General features: G+C 42.5%; 1 protein-coding gene across 1 annotated transcript in view; it reads right to left on the bottom strand.

Moving 5' to 3' along the window:
* Window positions 1-453: 453 nt before the first annotated feature.
* The window catches only part of LOC135225036 (zinc finger protein 236-like), a gene marked incomplete at its 3' end in the record, with an annotated part of 98632 nt that continues 79844 nt past the window's right edge, over window positions 454-19241 (bottom strand). The window contains 2 exon segments of the mRNA XM_064264313.1: window positions 454-583; window positions 15853-15903. Coding sequence (XP_064120383.1) covers window positions 454-583; window positions 15853-15903 — 181 coding nt within the window.

Raw genomic sequence — 19241 nt, 5'->3', positions numbered from 1 at the left:
GGCCTAGACCATTTATGACAGATTTTTATATATTGGTCTGCTTTATGGAGCCTTTGGCAGGGCCAACATGGTAACTTCTTTGAGGGCTAAACAGCAGCTTAGTTTTACACAAATGTTAATTCTTTCTACATTACTGTACTATATGAACAGCTACTAAGTGGCATGACTGCATAATAGGACATACTGTAGCAGTATTACACATAGTCCATAACACTCAGTTTACAAATACATACTAAACAACATGACTTGTTGTCTAACTAACGTTTATATTCATGATCATAATAAATCTGTAAAAGTTAGAAAATTTTCCATTACTGTGATGGCAATTATACAAAATAAAAGCAATATGCAGTACTATTGTCAATCCAAAAACCTACTCAGAGTATCGCTAAGACCAAAATAATCTGTAGATAAGTTTAAATAAATAAAGTTCAAAGCATAAGGAAAACAAACCTTTCATATCTTGCTGCTGGTCCTTTGGTTGAGTAAGGCCAATATTGTTCAATGCTTGCTGCAAAATATCCCGATCGCTAACATTATCAGAGACATTTGTACTTGATGTGTCATTGCCCAATGATAATGACTGGAAAAAGAGAAAGGACAAAGAGATGATAGAACAACAATAACAATGTTTGTGTAACAAAACAATGACAAATTCTTACTTAATTTGTATTTTTCATAGCTAACAAACATGAGGTCTTAACTTTAGGACAAATCTCCTGGTGCCGGCTGGAAACCAGTTGAAAGAAAAAAAGGATTTTGACGTAAGGAAAAATCTATTTCTGGGCGATTGGCTCGTGTCGCCAGCGAAATATCCTTTAATCTATTATTTCTAGGGTAAATGTACTAACACATACCAGAGAATAAATAAAATAAAGAAAAAGGTCAGTATAACTGACTCGCTCACCCTCTAGGAGGGTGTCGGTATGAACACTATGGCGAGTGAGACCACTACCACGAGCCAAATGCCAATAGAAATCTCCCACTACAAAACCCTCCAAGAGGGGAGCCGACCCACAGAGGGAGCAGCTCGTACTACTACTACACCATCCCACGCTTGCGACTGCTGCGCCTCTAGTGGCCATCCTGAAGTTAGCAGACAATCTTGAGCGAAGGATGGGTAGGGGGGTATTTCGCTGGCGACACGAGCCAATCGCCCAGAAATAGATTTTTCCTTACGTCAAAATCCTTTTTCTGGGCTCAGCTCGTGTCGCTTGCGCGAAATCGTACCAGAGAAACAGCACAAGATTGTAAACAAAGTAAAATAAATATATAATAAAACAAAATAGGTCTCAAATGAAAGATACAAAATAAAAGAACGAATATAATTGCTAAAAAGATACAAGTACACAGTAAAGCAAAATCAGAATTATGCTTAAATTACCCTTAAATCTAATTATGTAATATAAGGTAAGTTTAAATATATATTACAAATAGGTACAATGATTACCTATCACAATAAATCTGTGTAACAACATGTATCAAAAATAGAAATAGCAATTATATAAATTTACATAAATATTTGATCAATGATAAAAATAAAATATCTTAGGAATGTATATGACTTAATATACAAAACCCGTAACCATTGCATTAGATGTATCCCCTAGCATAAAAAATAAGGGGATAACATCTATGAGAATCAGTATGGTAATCAGATGTGAGTGTCCCTAATCAGACAGAAGGGCACTTATACAATCATAAAGCAGCTAAGACACAAGGTAAATGTTAATGAACAAGGCAGAATAGACGAACTGTTGGTGAGGCAGGTAGAAAGGAGGGACTGCAACTTCTACTATAATCTAGCTAGAGTCAGGGGAAACTACGTTACCCGCTGCTACTGCTGGAATTTCAGAGCTTCCAAGGACTTAAGGTAGTGACGTTTGAACACTGTCGGCGATTTCCCATCCGGTAATACTTCTTTAAATCAGCAAAATTCATATGTGGAAGTAATTAATTGAGGTGGCTACTGCCCTGACATCATGTGCTTTGGAAAGGAGTCAGGATTGGCTTGTTTGATAAAGTACAGGATTTGTTGCCTGATGCCTTTAGTGGATAAAGTACCACCTTTTTCCTCCTAAAGAGGGGCCCCGATGAGGAAGAGGAGGTCCTGGATAGAAAGGCTCGTAAGGTTGAAACCGGACAAAGGGAAACATCTTGTGGAAGGGGTAGTACCTTCCAAGGTTCCCACCTCATCAAAGGATCTTCATTCTTCTTTGCTAAAAAAGCTACGTTCCGGAGAAAGTAGCACTCCCCCGTGGGAAGGAATTGAATATGATCCGATCTCTGGATAAAGCCGACAGTTCTGAAATTCTTGCTCCTGAAGCCAGGCTTAATAAAAACAGAGTTTTTCTTAGGAGCATCATAAACGAGCATGTGTCATTATCGGTTTCGGAAGCCAGTTTTAGAACATCGTTTAAGAACCATGAAACTGACGTAGGCCTGACAGAGGGCCTAAGTCTAGCACATGCTTTAGGAATAGACGAGAAATAGGTATCTGTCAAGTCTATGTTAAATTCCAATTGAAATATCTTTTTCAATGCTGACTTGTTTGTCGTAATCGTGCTAGCTGCTAAACCCTTTTCAAATAAAGATCTGAAAAAGGATATAGCAGAATTAACTGTCATGATTCTGATATCAGACTCTCTCAGGAAGATTGCTAACTTTTTGACGGCCGCATCATACTGCCTCAAAGTTGAATCCTTTTATCAGATTCCAGGAAAAGAATATTCTTGAGGGTCAATATTCGCATCTCTTTTTTGCCGCAAACTTCATGAAATCCATAAAGTTAGGGTTTTGAGAATCCCTGAGGAAGCGAACACAGTCTTCGTTTGTACTGACTGGGAGGAGCTTGGGACTGGGGTATCCGAAGGGGACGAAGACCCAGTTCCAGGATCAGGGGGTACCAATTGCTCTTCGGCCAGTCTGGGGCTACTAGAGCCACTTGACCCCTGAATGTCCTGAGTTTGTCTAAGACCTTCATAAGGAGATTCACTGGAGGGAAGACGTAAAATCTTCTCCCAGTTGTTCCAGTCCAGAGCCAGGGCGTCCGTGGCGTAAGCCAGAGGGTCCAGGTTGGGGGCTACATAACACGGTAGTTTGTGGTTCGCTTGAGATGCGAAGAGATCCACCTGTAGCCCTGGGACTCTTTGAAGGATCCATTGGAACGAACTCTCGTCTAGAGACCATCCGACTCTAGGGGTAACTGATCGGGATAGGGCGTCTGCTATGACGTTTTCTTACTCCAGCTATGTGGGTGGAGGAAAGATGCCAACTGAATTTGTCTGCTAGGGAGAAGATGGCTATCATGACGTGATTTAGATGACGTGACTTGGAGCCTCCTCTGTTTATGCAATGTACTACCACTGCGCTGTCCAAGACTAGCTTTATGTGGGAGTACCTTGGTGGGCGTAATCTTTTTCAGAGTCAGAAGACTGCCATTGCCTCCAGTACGTTTATATGGAACTGACGGAACTGGGGTGACCAAGTTCCTTGCACCTTTTTGACCTGGGAGTACCCTCCCCAGCCGCTTAAGGACGCGTCTGTGTGGATGGTAATCCCTGGTGGAGGGAACTGAAGAGGACTGACAACTGACAGATTCTTGACTTTTGCCCACGGCCGAAGCCGGTTCCTTAGAATCAGAGGTACTGAGGATAGCTTTTTTCCTGGACCTGACATTTGCTCGAGAGCGCCAGATCCTGGTTAGATCTTTCAGTTTGGCTTTCATTAAGATGTTCGTTACTGAAGCAAACTGGAGAGAGCCGAGGATTCTTTCCTGAGCTCTCCTCGATGCTAGTTTGTGACTTAGAAATTGCTTGACTGACTTCGCTATTTCTTTCCTTTTGGTGGATGGAATCGACAGAGTGTGTGAGGATAGATTCCATTGAATGCCTAGCCACTGAAAGTTTGACTCTGGGGTGAGTCTGGACTTGGATCTGTTTATCTTGAATCCTAGATATTCTAGGAATTGGATCACTTTCAGTGTGGCCTTGTTGCATTCCTCGACTGATGGGGCCCAGATCACCAATCGTCGAGATACGCTACTACCATAATCCCTTGAGCCCTGAGCTGTTGCACTACTACTTCCGCTAGCTTCGTGAACACCCTGGGTGCCACGTTGAGCCCGAACGGGACTACCTTGAAGGAGAACGTCTGGTCTCCTATCTTGAAACCCAGATACGGGCGGAAGTGTCTTGCAATAGGGATATGATAGTAGGCGTCTGTAAGATCGATAGATGTGGTGACGGCCCCACGGGGAAGTAAGGTCCGCACCTGTGAGATCGTGAGCATCTTGAACTTGTCGCAGCGGATGGCTAAGTTAAGCGGGACAATTCTAAGATTACCCTTCTTTTGTTTGAGCCTTTCTTTGGCACGCTGAACAAGCGACCTTGAAATTTTAACCTCTTGACTTTGACTATAGCTCCTTTCTGAAGGAGGTCCTCTGCGTACTCTGTCAATTCCTTGGAAGGAAGTTGACGGAAAGGTCTGGATGGAGGTGGTTCGTCAACCAGCTCCAACCCAGCCCTTTTGACACTATGCTCTGAGCCCACTGGCTGAAGTTCCACCGTGGCGAAAGTGAACAGCCTCCCTCCTACCTGAAGTTCCTCATTGGTTCTGGTAACCCCCTCGACCTCCTCTGAAGTGCTTTCCCCTATTGAAGGGACCTCCCGATCCTCTCCCACGAAAGGACCCGCTTACCTCTGCCTCCCTTGTTCGAGCGGGTCATACTTCTGAGAAGCTTGACTCTCGAAGGCTGGATTGTAGGCTGGAGAGATGGCGTATGAGGTGGAGGGTTGAGGCTGAGGGGATATCACATAAATAGGCTGTGATTGGCCTTTAGACGTTGGAGGGCTGAGCTGTCTGCACTAACGGCACTGCTAGGAACTTGTTGAGGGAAGCGCGGCTGCTTCTTTTGGTAAGGTTGGAAACGTCTAGGCTTCCTTTGTCCCTTACCTTTTGGTGTCAAGTCTTGCCTTCTCCTAGCCATAAGACCCCAACGGTCCTTAAGGCTTTGGTTCAACCTCGTAGACCTCTGCTTGTACTTCCTTTACCATAGCCTCTGGGAAGAGATCTGCGCCCCAGATGTTAGAAGAAAGTAACCTATTCGGTTCATGCCGAATGGTTGCCTCAAGCAATACATGCTTCCTGCAATTTGTTCTAGCAGTGGCAAACTCAAACATGTCTGACTGCACCGTTTGAGTCAGGGCTTTGGTCATAAGCTTAAAAATTGGTTCTGAACCATAAGCCATGGTTGCTACCTCGGACATAGCCATCAGGTTGATTGACCTGGCTAGTCTTGTTTTCGAGTCAAACTCGCCGCTTGAATAAGACTATCCGGAGCCTGGCAGCTTTTCACCAAACTGCTCCATAGCACAGTCAGGTTTGAGTTTGCCAACTGTGAAAGTGTTAGGCAGGTCCTACCATAATTCTCCAATTGACGGAGCAACGAGAAGTGGGTCTGCTTCTTTCAGCTGAGGCATGGTTCCCCTTTCTGAGCTGCTGAGATGGTCGACCTCGCTATCTTGGTAAGGAAAAGGGAGCGGGTACCTTCATCCATCGTGAAAATGGTAAAGGGACTCTTGAATGGTTGGATCTTGGTATTTGAACAGTCCATGTCATCTAGACATCTAAGCCATTCACGTTGGGCCTGGTCCCGAGAGTAGAGGACTGTCTCCTTTGGCACCCTGTCATCTCTAACCATAGCCGAAGGCGTGAGCCTAGCCTAGCCGTAGCCTATGAGGGAGGCTGTAGGCCTTCCGGGTAGAACTCGAAGTCCTCTATTCTTCGAGTTCCAAACTCCGGTATGGAGATGAGACCATCTTGGAAGGGAGCATATGACGCTACTCTCCAAGGATTGTTCATGGAGAAAGCGGGCAGCGAGTCATACGGGGGAAGCTGAGATCCACTAGTGTTAGAGGTTGAGGGAGAGGCAAGGGGGGCTTCTCTTAGGCCGGCTATAATGGTATCCTGAGAAGTTATCCTGTCCGACAGGCGAGATATCATATGTTCCATACTCGTCTTAAGGGAGCCTACCAAGTCGCCCACCTGTTGTAACAGGCCAGCATTGGCGTCCAGAGCCGGAGCTGCTGAGGAGGTGGAAGGGAGACTCTGAATAGGCACCAAAGGTAGTGGAACTGGTGATACTGCCGGGTGGGGTACGGGATTTTCTCCTTAGGTTTACTCTTGGAGGACTTTGAGCCGGAGCTAGACCCTTTAGACCTGTCTGAGCCGGGATTACGAGCCGGAGACTTACGCGAAGAAGAAGACGAGGACGTCTTCTTCGAGGATGATGACGTCTTAGTCAAGGTCATATGTTTAGACTTGATCTTAGGCCTAACCGAAGCCTCTGGAGGAGTATATAACTCATCACCGGTAAAGCCTGGGAAGGATGGTGAAGTTGCAGGGGTAGAAGAAACAGTCGTTCCCAAGGGGGACCCTTGGGTACCTGCATTACTTACCTCGACCAACAGGTCGTCTATACCTACCATAGGTTCAACATTTATATCCAGGGTTGCGACATCCGTGGAGATATCCTGGTCTTGTTCAGTCAAGGAGGCCGCCAGCTGTTGTTGGATAAAGGCAATAGAGGGGTCCCGCCTCTACCGGATCGACGTATCCAGTCGCCTGCCTCCGGGAAGATTAACAAGCTAAACGCTTCTCCAGAATGTAGGGCTGACCCTTGGCGGCGTTCTTGCCAAAACCTCCGACCCAGGCCCGCAGGGTAGCCAATGCCGTATCTCTTACTGCCGGAGCCTGTAAGAGAGGATATATTTTAGATTTAAGAACCACTTAAAACTAAAACTTAGGATATAACTTAAACTAGATGCCTTAAGGTTAAAGTAATGATGAAAACTTAAGAAGTAAAAGAGGCGGAGCGGCATGCGGAGATGGAATACTTACGCCTTCCAAAAGCTGGCTCACCAGATCGTAACATATGGTACACGTCTCATGGTACCAGACCTGGATGTCCCCGTGCGGAGTCGCGCATGGAGCTGGGACCCGGCAAACTTCGTGTCCACAGGGGTCCTGAAGTGTAGCGGAACATCCCGGATGCTCACAGTTGGTGGCCTGTAAGTGGGAAGACACATGAGTATCTTAAAGGGGGGAACACTTACAGACTAAGGACAAAAGAACTCCGTTCATGGGCGGAGCTCGGAAAAAATTTGGGCATAACCCCTCCCTGCATGGCCTGAATAGGCTATAATCCCGGAGATATCCGTAAATACGAAGGGAGGGGTGGGGATGGTTTAAGAAACTTAAGATAAACTTAAAGATAACTTAAACCTACATGCAAGTAACCGGACTAGGTCCAGTGAAGCGGAGTGTAGTAACTCAGCAATACGGTACGTTAGTAAAGACCTATTGTATGCTCCGGTCCAACTATGGTGGACTATACCCTTCCGCTGGATACCAGGACTCCGGTAGGGAGGAGCTCTAGTAAGGGGGGAAGGGCGAGATGACATACAGACTCGCGCTAACCCGGAGCGACAAGGAAGTAACGGAGGGGGGAAGGCCAGAGCCCCCCACAACGTACCACCCGGCCGAGCCGAGAAGCGGAGAGGTCGGAACCAGTCAGGGACTGTCGACTCCCAGGCCCCTCCGGTGGAGGGGAAGGGGGAGGCAGGCTCGGGCATGCTGGGCGAGCAAGGACAGACCGACCCACCCCCGCCCGACTCTATGGGAGAGCGGGAGAGGGGGAAGGGGACTGGCAGGCGCCTGGCTGACCCGTGATCACGTAGTGACCACGAGGCGGTAAACTAAGATACGGTAACCAAGCCTAGGCCAACCAACTGATCGAGAGAAGCTATCGGGAAGCAACTGGAACTGAAAAGCGGTAGCATATGGCCCATAGGGCGCACCAACGATCAGAGAGAAGCTATCGGGAAGCAACTGGAACTGAAAAGCGGTAGCATATAGGCCCATAGGGCGCAAACCAACTGATCAGAGAGAAGCTATGAGGAAGCGACCGAACTGATCAACGGTAGACAAGGCTCTATGAGCCAGGACCTAGGCTAAGCCAGACGCCAACTAACTAACCTAACAATAACAAAACATAAAAATATAATATATAATAAAAATGAAAGACAGAAGGTAAAATAGCAGGAGAAAAAATCAGGAGGTGTGCGACTAGCCCGGAAGGAGGGCAAGTCTACCACTCAAAGCTAGTCAGGGCCGATACAAGGAACCTGAACTAGTCTGGATTAGAAAAGCTACATAAGGTGAAATACATACACGTATAACAACTTGAGTAGACGTAAAAAGGCGGATAATCAAAATATGAGCAAAATAATAAGGGAATGTTCTAGGTATGGGAGACCAAGAACGAACCCAACATGCGGCAGGACCATGCTGCCATGCTTCCAGCCCCCGAGAACGTATCTATACCTAAAAAACGGCAATACCGTCTCGGGGACGGAAAGACTCGCTCACCGTAATACTGAGTACTTAACTTAGCTGCTGCAATAGCTGCACGCTCCATTATCGAAAAATCCGAAGAATGGCACAAAATACACAGAGAGAAAAATAGCACGTGTGCTCGTGAGTGCTAACTGAAAGGATGGCCACTAGAGCGCAGCAGTCGCAAAGCGTGGGAGGTGTAGTAGTAGTACGAGCTGCTCCCTCTGTGGGTCGGTCTCCCCTCTTGGAAGGGTTTTGTAGTGGGAGATTTCTATTGGCATTTTGGCTCGTGGTAGTGGTCTCACTCGCCTAGTGTTCATACCGACACCCTCCTAGGGTGAGCGAGTCAGTTATACTGACCTTTTTCTTTATTTTATTTATTCTCTGGTATGTGTTTAGTACATTTACCCTAGAAATAATAGATTAAAGGATATTTCGCGCAAGCGACACGAGCTGAGCCCAGAAAAACTGTTATATGTAGGGAATCTGTGGCTTCTGGCCATCCGATACATAGCTGAGTCAGAGACCATGCTTGAACCTACTAGTGATGTATTCAGTCTTTCTTCAACCCAGGAAAAGACAAAAGAGGGGTGGCTAAAGGTGGGCAGTCAATGTTAAGACCTCAGGTTTGTTAGCTAAAAATACAAATTAATTAAAAATTGTCATTTGTTCATATGCAGGACAAACCTTCAGTCTTAACAATAGGACAGACTCACACTTGAGAGGGAGGTATGAGAATCCTGAACCAACTAAAGGTTCAGCACTCATCAGTCTTCTTAGAAATGAGAACTCTAAGGAAGAGGACCTAAGCCTCTGAGATGTTATATATGTTGGTATATAACACCCAGTCTACTGGGTTAAATACAATGAACATGTCCAGATTCACTGTACTATATATGGAAGTCAAAGGAACAATATCTGTTCAAGCATCAAACTATGTCAGCCACATGAAATGGGTTTGTCACCACTCCTCAATACCCTCTGCTAGAGAAAGAAGTAGAAGCTACTGAGAAGCAGATTTGCATGTTGTATAACATGAAAAGTTTTCAAACCACCTGTAAGTATTGAAGAAAGGAAAAAAGAGGAAAGAAAAGAGACTAGTCATCTCTCACATTCTCTCCTCCACACTATCATCTTAGGCAAGATACAAAATGTCCTACCAGGGGCACAGGATGAACTACACAACTTGTTGAGCAGCCACCACCAGCCTAAGGACCTGTGGGCAATATCCTTCAAGTGAAAGGAAGCTATGAAGAGACAAGTTCTTAAATGCCAGGGGGGGGGAGGAAAAAAATCATATTTCACAGATGTCATATGCTTCTGCCATGCACAGTATTGGTGACCGAACCTGACGATGAGGAGTAGGCTTGCTTAATTACCATGAATGGCTAAACGAAAAGGTATTCATGGACATCTCTTTCTTGGCTTGGTTTGTGCTAATAAAAGGTCTATGACACCTAGTCTTAGGTGACAAGCCCATTTTAGATAATAATGCAGTGCTCTGACAGGGCAAAGTAACTCTTGAGGATCGTTGTTAACAAACTCCTTAAGAGAAGGAATGAAAAATGAGGCAAATCAGTCATTGTGAAGCAAGGAATTTAAGGTCTTAGCCACGAATTCTGGGGCAAATTCGAAAGCTACTGACCCCAAATCCCTGGGTGTTTACGTCATAATCCACACCATGGCGTTCTCCAACTCTTTTTGAGAAAGCCAAGGCCAGAAGGAAAACTGTTTTCAAAGTCAGTTCCTTGTCTAACGATTGACGCAGGGGCTCAAATGGAACCTGAGTGAGGTCCCACATAGGAGGTTTGATTCCCAAAGTGAACAAAACTGCTCAAAGCTCTTGAACAACAAAGAGAATTCCCCAGATAACGTGATGTACACATCTCTCAAGATGAAGAAAAATCATCATAAGACAAAGCCCTGTAGCCTTTGACAGCAGAAACAAAAAGAAGTTTCTCTGTTCTGAGAAAGATCAGAAAGTTCACTATCTGCTGAACAGAAGTTCTGAGTGGAGAGAAACCATGTTGATGAAACCCAACCACAGCTGACGGCCCATTTACCCTTGTACACGGGGTAACAGGACATCTGAGCCACTGCTCTGCCAGAAAGATCTCTTGTTTGTAAGAGATTGGAAAGTCTCCAGATGTGAAGAGATAAGGACCCTACTGATTGGTGGTAACTCTCCACATGAGGTTGTAGAGAAGAGAGAAAAGATCCACGAACAACCCTGTTTGGGGCAACAAAGGAGCTACTAGGGTCCTCCTTAGATTTTTGGAACCAATTATGCAGGCCCTGGTTATTGGCCTGACAACTGAAAATTGCCAATAGTAGTGCCAATCCCAGATTATCGATGCTGATAACCAGGGCCAATAACCGGTGATTGGCAACACTGTTAACCAGGGATCAGTGCCGCTGTTAACTGGTGATTGGCACTGATAACTGAGGATCAGCACATATTAGCACCAAAAATTCAATTATTGTCAACACTAGACAAGCCCCATAAAACCAGATTGCCAATAACCAGGGACTGTGATATCTCTGGTTTCAGGACACGACGGATCAGGAGCAAGAAATAGTAAAGGCAAAAACTTCCAGGTTGTCCCAAGTATGCTGAAGGGCATCCTTCCGTCCTCCACCCAAGTGAATGGATCTGGGAACCACCAAACAGTACACCTTTAGTTTTCTGTTGAACTATGTAGCAATGAGTCTTTCCCAAGTAGACAGAGGAGATGATAGGATAATTGAGGGGATGTCCTATGATAAGATGCTTTATGTAAATATGTGCTAAGTAACCTACTGTCTTGTGCGCTGTCATAGGAATTCACTGTTGATAGCGATGTCCTCGCACTGCCAACGGAACGCACATCACCAACAGGGGAGAGTCCTATGATGACATAAGTTCAGTATGCTCCTCAACAGAGAAGATATGTCCTATGATTATAGGACACCAACCACCCCCCGACTTTTCTTGACTAAGGAACCACTATGATGATGTTTCTGAGCAACATAAAGCTAGGCTAAGTTAGGAATTGTATCCATCCTAACCTAACCAAATCCCGAACTCTTTAAGAATGGGAAAATCACCCTCTTGTAAAAATCATGAACCAGAAGAACATGCTCTGGGATATTGAAGAGCAGGTTTGATAAAGATTGGTTTGAACTAGCTAGGTAGGCTAGGTAAGTCACAAAACCTAATCCCAATAAGTTCATGAAAAACAGGGGATACTTCCTCATCCTTCTTTAGCCAAGAAAATCCAGAGATGTTGTCGAAGCCTTTCTTGGTCTAGAATCTAGTAAGAAACCAGGCCTAACCTGTTGAGGAGTGGGTTTGATCCGTAGATCTACAGAGTTAAAAAATAATTCTAATCATACCAGGAAAACACCTAGTACAATCAGAATTAATTGACTCCTTCGTAATCATAAGGCAAAATGGTTCTACAGAACTTCTCTGTATAGAGGAGTTATGGAGTTCCATGAGAGAGAGAGAGAGAGAGAGAGAGAGAGAGAGAGAAGAGAGGAGAGAGAGAGTGTGTATTTGCTGTATGGATAGTTAATGATTGGATTGGCTGTTGGTGAGTTCTGAGTTGTCTGCTGGTGCTGTTAGTTGTTAGAGTTCTGTGTTTTGGAGGCAGTCTTTAGTCAGTCTTAGGCAGAACTGGTGATGGTCAGTAGTGTCGGCAGCAGTCTGTTGAAGGCATTGAAAGTCACTTAAGTTGTGTGTTGTTGGTTTGTTATTTAGTTGTTGTTAAGTTGATATTGTTGATTTCTTGGTGTTGTTAGTGGGTGTGTGTGTTGGCTTGTTGTGTTGTTGGTTTTTTGTGTTAGTGATTGTTTGTGCAATGGTCTTTTGTTGTGGTTGTATTCCTTGTTTGTTGTTAGGTTGTGGTTGTGTTCCTTGGTTGTTTGCTGTGTTGTTGAGTTGTGGCTGTGTTCCATGGTTGTTGTTGTTGTCTTGTGGTCCTTGGGTATTGTGTTGTTGGGTTGAGGTTGTGTTCCTTGGTTATTGTGTTATTGTTGAGTTGTGGGGTTGTGGTCCTTGGTTGTGGGGTTGGGGTTCTTGGTTGTTGTCTTTGTTGTTGGTTGTATGTTACGACGGCCGTATCTAGTGGACAGTACAGCTCCTCGCCCTGAGTGTCAAGAAGTGTTTTGAGAGTTTTTCGTTTTTGGGTTTGTGTAGGTCAATTGTCCTGCATGTACTCAGTAGCGTAAAGAGGAAAGTGTGACTGAGGGTGAGTTTGGCAGCTGGAATGGTAAAGTTTATGTGGGGGGGATTTTGCCCGCTTATTTTTTAAGCTTCTGATCCTACCACAACTGCAAACGAACCAACTTATTGATTAACTAGAACAACCTTGGCACAGAATGTTTCAATACAGTGGTCCCCCTGTATTCACAAGGGATACATATCAGACCCTGCAAATAGCTAAAATCTGCTAATAAAACTTAGAACCCCCACTAAAAATGCTTATAACTGCCTATCTTGAAAGTTCAAATATCAAATGTATACTACTACTTTGAATAACATTCTATATCAAATATATATTAAATTATTATCCTATTACTATATACTGTATTAATCTTTGAATTATATTATTATTAATATAATTTCAAAGTCATTTTAAACATTACTACCCTTAAAGACATATACACACATACATACTTCTAACCATACCAGCCAAAAGAGTGCTACCACAATGACATATCTTGAGAGAGAGAGAGAGAGAGAGAGAGAGAGAGAGAGAGAGAGAGAGAGAGAGAGAGAGAGAGAGAGAGAGAATTATCAATATTATTATTTAATCATTTTATATTATTAAACCTAATGTAGTATTAATTAATCCATACATATTGATATTTGAAAATTAGTAAATCATTTTTGTATCATAAAAATGTATTTAGTCATGAAAATACCATCAAAATACACTAATTAGTGTATATTTATTGATGAAAAATTGACGAATATTTCGCCAATAATATTTCAAATTTACAAACCTGCTAACAAAGGAACAAAATGGTGCTGGCTCCTCTCTCCCTGAAGGGGCAATATATCCCTCCATTAGACAGACTGAGCAGCATTATACTTGAAATTAATGGATGACAAAGCAGTAGGAATAGGCCTGGAAGCACATCTACTGCAAGTTTTATGGGGGTCTATCCTAGAGGAAGTCGGGAAGCATGAACATAGGAACCCTGGAAGGCTGGGACATGGGACATTTATGTTGACATTCATGGGACTTCTTATGCTGGTTAGAGGATTCCATGATACAAGCAGAGAAAGAAATCATGGGCTTAGTACAAAAACCGGCTTGGGAGAAGGAGAGCAAAATTGTATGTCTGCTATCCTAAGCAGTAGAAGAAAGACTAAAACATCACTAGGTTCAAGCATGGTCTCTCCCTCGCTTCCACTTCAGCTAAATATCGGATGCAAGATGCCACAGATTCCTTGCATATACAATTTTTTATTGTTTTTAGCTGGTTTCCAGCTGGAGCCAGAAGATTTATCCTAATGTTAAGACCGAAATGTTCTGTGTATGAAAAATACAAAATTTTCACGTAAATTCCTCAAGGAGGAAGTCGTTATATAACTGCTGGTGATAATAGTCTTGTAAATAATAATCACTTAAAATAATACTTTATCAGTCTAATTCAAGATACTGAGGTGATCCAATTTAAGCAGTTTCAAAATACACTCTCTCCAAATGGACTAGCAGTTTGAAAGTCTTAAACAGCACATTGGACATTAAATACTTACAAACCTGTTTCCTTGTATTCATATGCTATTATCATTTTTAATAAATACCCATCTACTAAAGTCATCAGTATCCAAAAACCTGTAATGATAACTGTTTCTTAGCTGGATTCTCAGTTTCTTGAGAAAAAAGCTAATCACTGCTCCTATGTGATATTATTTAACTTTGCTTTCAAAACTGGATGAATAAACATGGAGTTCTGATTTTTTAATGATGCAAAGTCAACAACTTTTTGTAATTTCATTTTACCAGGGCAAAAGGAGGAACCAAAAGTCAAACTTACTACAATGAGCAAAACAGATCAAAGATAGTGGACTTCACGGGTACATTACTATGTAGTTTAACTTAAAAATTTAGCTAATTTATCTAGTGCTTACCAGACTGGCTCAAAGGTCCAGGGTACAGTGAGAACATTGTCTCACCTGTGGTACTTCTTTTTCTTAGCCTTTGACACTAACATGTGTGATCAGTGGAGGATTACAAAGGAGGGTATGGTAAGTAAAAGCAAGATTTTTTTTATCTATGCCATATACTCTTCAGCTGCTGTCATCTCCAGTTATTGTTAGTGAAGTAAAAAATTTGCTACGTACTTGAATTCCACTTAGACATGTTAGTGGAATATATACAAATCATATAAAATATACTGGAAGAATTGCATTACTTTTTGAAGAATAACCAGTCCTGTGCACATAAACACAAATGAATGAAATCCATTAAAACATATGACAAATTCCACACAAATTAACATAACTGAGAAACTAACCTTACTAACTTAGGAAGAGAGAGATAAAAAAAAAGTTCATGAACAGTAAAGCATCATGTTTCTATTGATAACCCCACTGACAAAAGTGGAAAAGAAAATTTGCCTTTGCCAAGAAATGTTCCTTCCACCTTCAACTACTGCTTACTTATTACAACTAGTTCAGCTCAAAGTCAACTGCCAGAGACCAGAAAATATGACCGACCTGATGCTATCAGTAACACACTGCTTATATATCATAATCATATATTCATAACTTTTGGAGATCCCTAAGGGTACGAGGTTTCTAAAATACATCTGTGGTAAAACATTTACTTTGGCTTACTGCTCATAAAGTTAAAAAAAATTATTTCATCAATCACTTTAAATTTTTTTCCACAATATAACTACTGTTTTTGACTGATTTTGAGGCTGAGTAACTGCACTTCCTTAAGACACTGAAAAGAAATGTCTTAAAAAAGTAACTACAAGATTAAAAAATTATCTGCGTTGCTTAAAAAAATGATTAGACAAATGGGCAAAAATTTCTATGATTCCCTATTTCATACTTATTTCAATGAATTGCCAATACTTTCATATATTTAGGCAATATGAAACTAATATGAAAGACAATGTAATCTTATCTAAACAAGGTACCCATCTATACTTTCTCTACTGAAATTATGAATTTTATTGGCAATTAGAAAATTGATGAAGAATGAAAAACAATTGATAATATGCTTAGTAATTTTGTTTTGTTGTAATAAACAAAAAAATAAGCCTTCCAAAGTTTCTTCAGTAATTCCTCTAAACCAAGTACAGTTCCTGGCGGTTCAACTTTCGGGCAAGGTGATACAACAAACACACAGTTAAGCCACTCGAGATGAATGAACCAACTTTTCATACAAACCATTAACACCAATTCGTAGCCTATTACTGTATACTACTTCATTATTTGAAAAAACATACCTTGCTTCTTTCCTCGTGTTCTTCTTTAAAAACCACAATTGTATTAACATTCTGCAATAAAAGAGAACATTTTCAGAAAAAGGCTGTTTCTTAACCAAATGGTGAAAACACAATTAATACGCACCATCTACACCAAAATTCTGATACCATTGAATCAAGGGTAGTTAGAATAGTATCTGTTATGCCCGTAATTAAGACTGGTAATAATTTTAGCTTTATCTATAAAAAATATTCCTATACTCAAGTTTGTATCAAAATTAGATCTATTAATACTTTGACTGGGGCAATATGGATAAAAAAGATATTGATAAACTGTTTGTGGGCATACTTAAGTCTTATAAAGTCATACCGCATGTCATATAATTTACCTTTCATGATACCTACCAATCATATATTTACCTTTCATGTACCATACCAAAATTTCATAAAAGTCCTAAAATTTGGATATATAATGAGATCAGGAAATTGCATTAAGATATAAATATTATGCTTGACTTAATTTTGGATAAACTTTATAAAAATTGATAATACATACTGTTAATAGGAACTCGATCATTACATGCTGTTTTTGTTTGTTTTTAGTACTCTATACACAAACTGAAGATCTAATTAGATGCACCGTGGCCTTATAATTTGTTATACACTAAAAATTTTTATCAACAAAAATTTTAGACAAAAACTATACGTATTCATATCCCAATGGGGTTTTACAGCCGTAACAACTGCCAACTTTATATTTATACTTTTATGAATCTAAATTACTTGAAAAATAATCCCTTAGAAGGTAGAACTTACACTAAATATATATATATATTATATATATATATATATATATATATATATATATATATATATATATATATACAGGGGGTCCTCGAGTTACGCGTTGATCCGTTCTTACGATGCATCGTAACACGAATTTCAGCGTAAGTCGGAACATTGAAAAATACCACATGATTTAATGTAAATACCTATCAATAACAACGAGAGAACATTCCTTACCTTTATTAGTTTGATTGGCTTGCACACTGGAGAGGAAGCTGCGGTGCTGGAGAGACTGAGGGGGTTAGTGAAGAGAAAAAGAACCTCCAGAAGTTGCTGGAGATGCTGAGGCAGATGATTCTTGAGGTGAGGCAGAACATACTAGTACTGGAGATGCTGAGGCAGGTGATTCTTGAGGTGAGCAGAACATACTAGTGAAGATTTGTTGGGGCAGGTGAGTCTTTAGGTGAGGCAACCTACAGAAGGTGCTGGAGATACTGGGGCAGGTGAGTCTGGGTTAGCAGAACATTCAGAAAGGTGCTGGATTAGCAGAGGCAGCTGAGGTAGAGGGTACAGGATCTTCTGCAGGCCTCTCTACCTTCTTAAAATACTGCTCCCAGGTTAGTCTGAACAGAGAGCGACCTCTTTTCATCCAAGATCTCCTTGTAACACTGCATCAAATCCATGACGCCTCTGGAAACCCTAGTGAACCTGTCCAAGTTGGGATCCTGAGCCTCAAAAGTTGACAACGCTTGCTGCAACTCTGCAAACCTCTTATCAAGTCCTGCCTTGTGAAAGCCTTAGGCTCTGGGTGGGTGCTTCTTCTTCTTCCTCTATTATATCTGCTTCTCCAGTTGTATCAGGTCCTCAGCAAGATAACTCCTCGCCATGAGACTCCAGCAGCTCTGTAACATCATCAACCTCCATCTCCAAATTGATTTCCTTACTCAGGGCAACAACGTTCTTGACAACTAGCTGAACTGTGTCCTCAAACCCATGGAAATCATTCACAAATTGAGGACACATTTTCTTCCAGACACCATTCATGTTTTGTTTGCTTAACCTCCTCCCAGGAATTAGCAATGTTCTTTACAGCATCAAGGATGTTTGTAGGATTTCCAAAGTCCTTCAGAGTCAAGTCCTTCTTGGTTTCAGTTGCCTGTAAAGCCATAGCAATTGTCCTTCGTAGGTAGTAGGCCTTGAACGAAGCAATCACTCCTTGGTCCATAGGCTGTAAAAGGGCCGTGTATTTAGGTGGAAGGTTAAACCACCTTGACATTAGGGTTGAAGTCTCCCAGCTGGGCAGGGTGTCCAGGGGCATTGTCCAGCACTAGCAACACCTTAAAGGGGATACCCTTGGAGGCGCAATACCGCTCCACACTTGGAACAAAATGGTTTACGAACCAGTCCCTCAAACACATGCAAGTGTCACCCATGCCTTCTTGTTTGGACTTCCAAATTACTGGTAGTTGACCCTTCCAAATGCCCTTGAGTGCCCTTGGATTTTCAGCCTGATACACCAACCAAGGGCTTCAGTTTGAAGTCGCCAGCAGCATTACCTCCAAGAAGTAAAGTTAGCCTCTCCTTGCTGGCTTTATGACCGGGTGCTGACTTCTCCTCCTTGGCGATGTAAGTGCGGTTAGGCATACGCTTCCAAACAAACCTGTCTCGTCTACGTTAAACACTTGCTGAGCAGAATAACCCCCCTCCTTAATTAATTATCTCAGACAACGCTTTAGGAAATTCACTCGCTGCTTTCTCATCCCCACTAGCAGCTTCACCTTGCAATTTAAGGTTATGGTAATTGGCCCGAGCCTTAAATCGCATAAACCAACCCCTACTAGCCACAAACTCTTCACTTTCACTTCCCTCCCCCTTTTCTTTTTCAACGCTTCAAACAATCTTTTCGCCTTCTCCTGAATCACCATAAGGCTGACTGGGATACGCCGTTGATTTTGGTCTTCCAACCAAAGCACCATAACCTTTCCATTTCAATTATTAGACCACTACGCTGCTTAGTTATCACTGTCGCTTTCATAGGAGCAGATCCTTTCACATGTTCAACGATGCGCTCTTTATCTTTGATAATGGTAGCAACGGTCGAACGGCTAAGGCCAAGCGAGCGGCCAGTGTTTGTTGGCGTTTCTCCCTTCTCGGATCGCTTTATAATGTCCACTTTAATTTCCATGGTGATGGCCTTTCTTTTCTTCGATGCACTACCATCAGAAGAGTCCCCGCCTTGCGCTTTGGGGAGCCATAACAAAGAGCAAAAAGTTACAAAACGATACAACACGAGGGAGAGAGAGGCAGTGTAAACAACCAAAATGGCGCCATGGGCGAGGACTGAGCGTAGCGAAGCGACGCCGTCCTCTCCCCCACAAAGCGTATTCTTCCGCCGTGCGCCTGGAACTAGTTGCGCGTTTGTTTACGTTGCTTACGACGCTAAACCGCGTAAGAAACGGAACGACGCAAAATATTATTTTTTATATTTTTATGGGGCGCGTTCGTAACCACGAAACATCGGAAGTCGAGACCAGCGTAACCCGAGGACTTGACTGTATACGTAAGTCCTCGGACCAGACCAATTCACTCATTCTCTTATCCAGCACAATCTCTTAGGTAAGATA

Source organism: Macrobrachium nipponense, chromosome 12 (genome assembly GCF_015104395.2).
Source record: "Macrobrachium nipponense isolate FS-2020 chromosome 12, ASM1510439v2, whole genome shotgun sequence".
Taxonomy (NCBI): domain Eukaryota; kingdom Metazoa; phylum Arthropoda; class Malacostraca; order Decapoda; family Palaemonidae; genus Macrobrachium; species Macrobrachium nipponense.
This window is presented reverse-complemented; position numbering and strand designations above follow the sequence as displayed.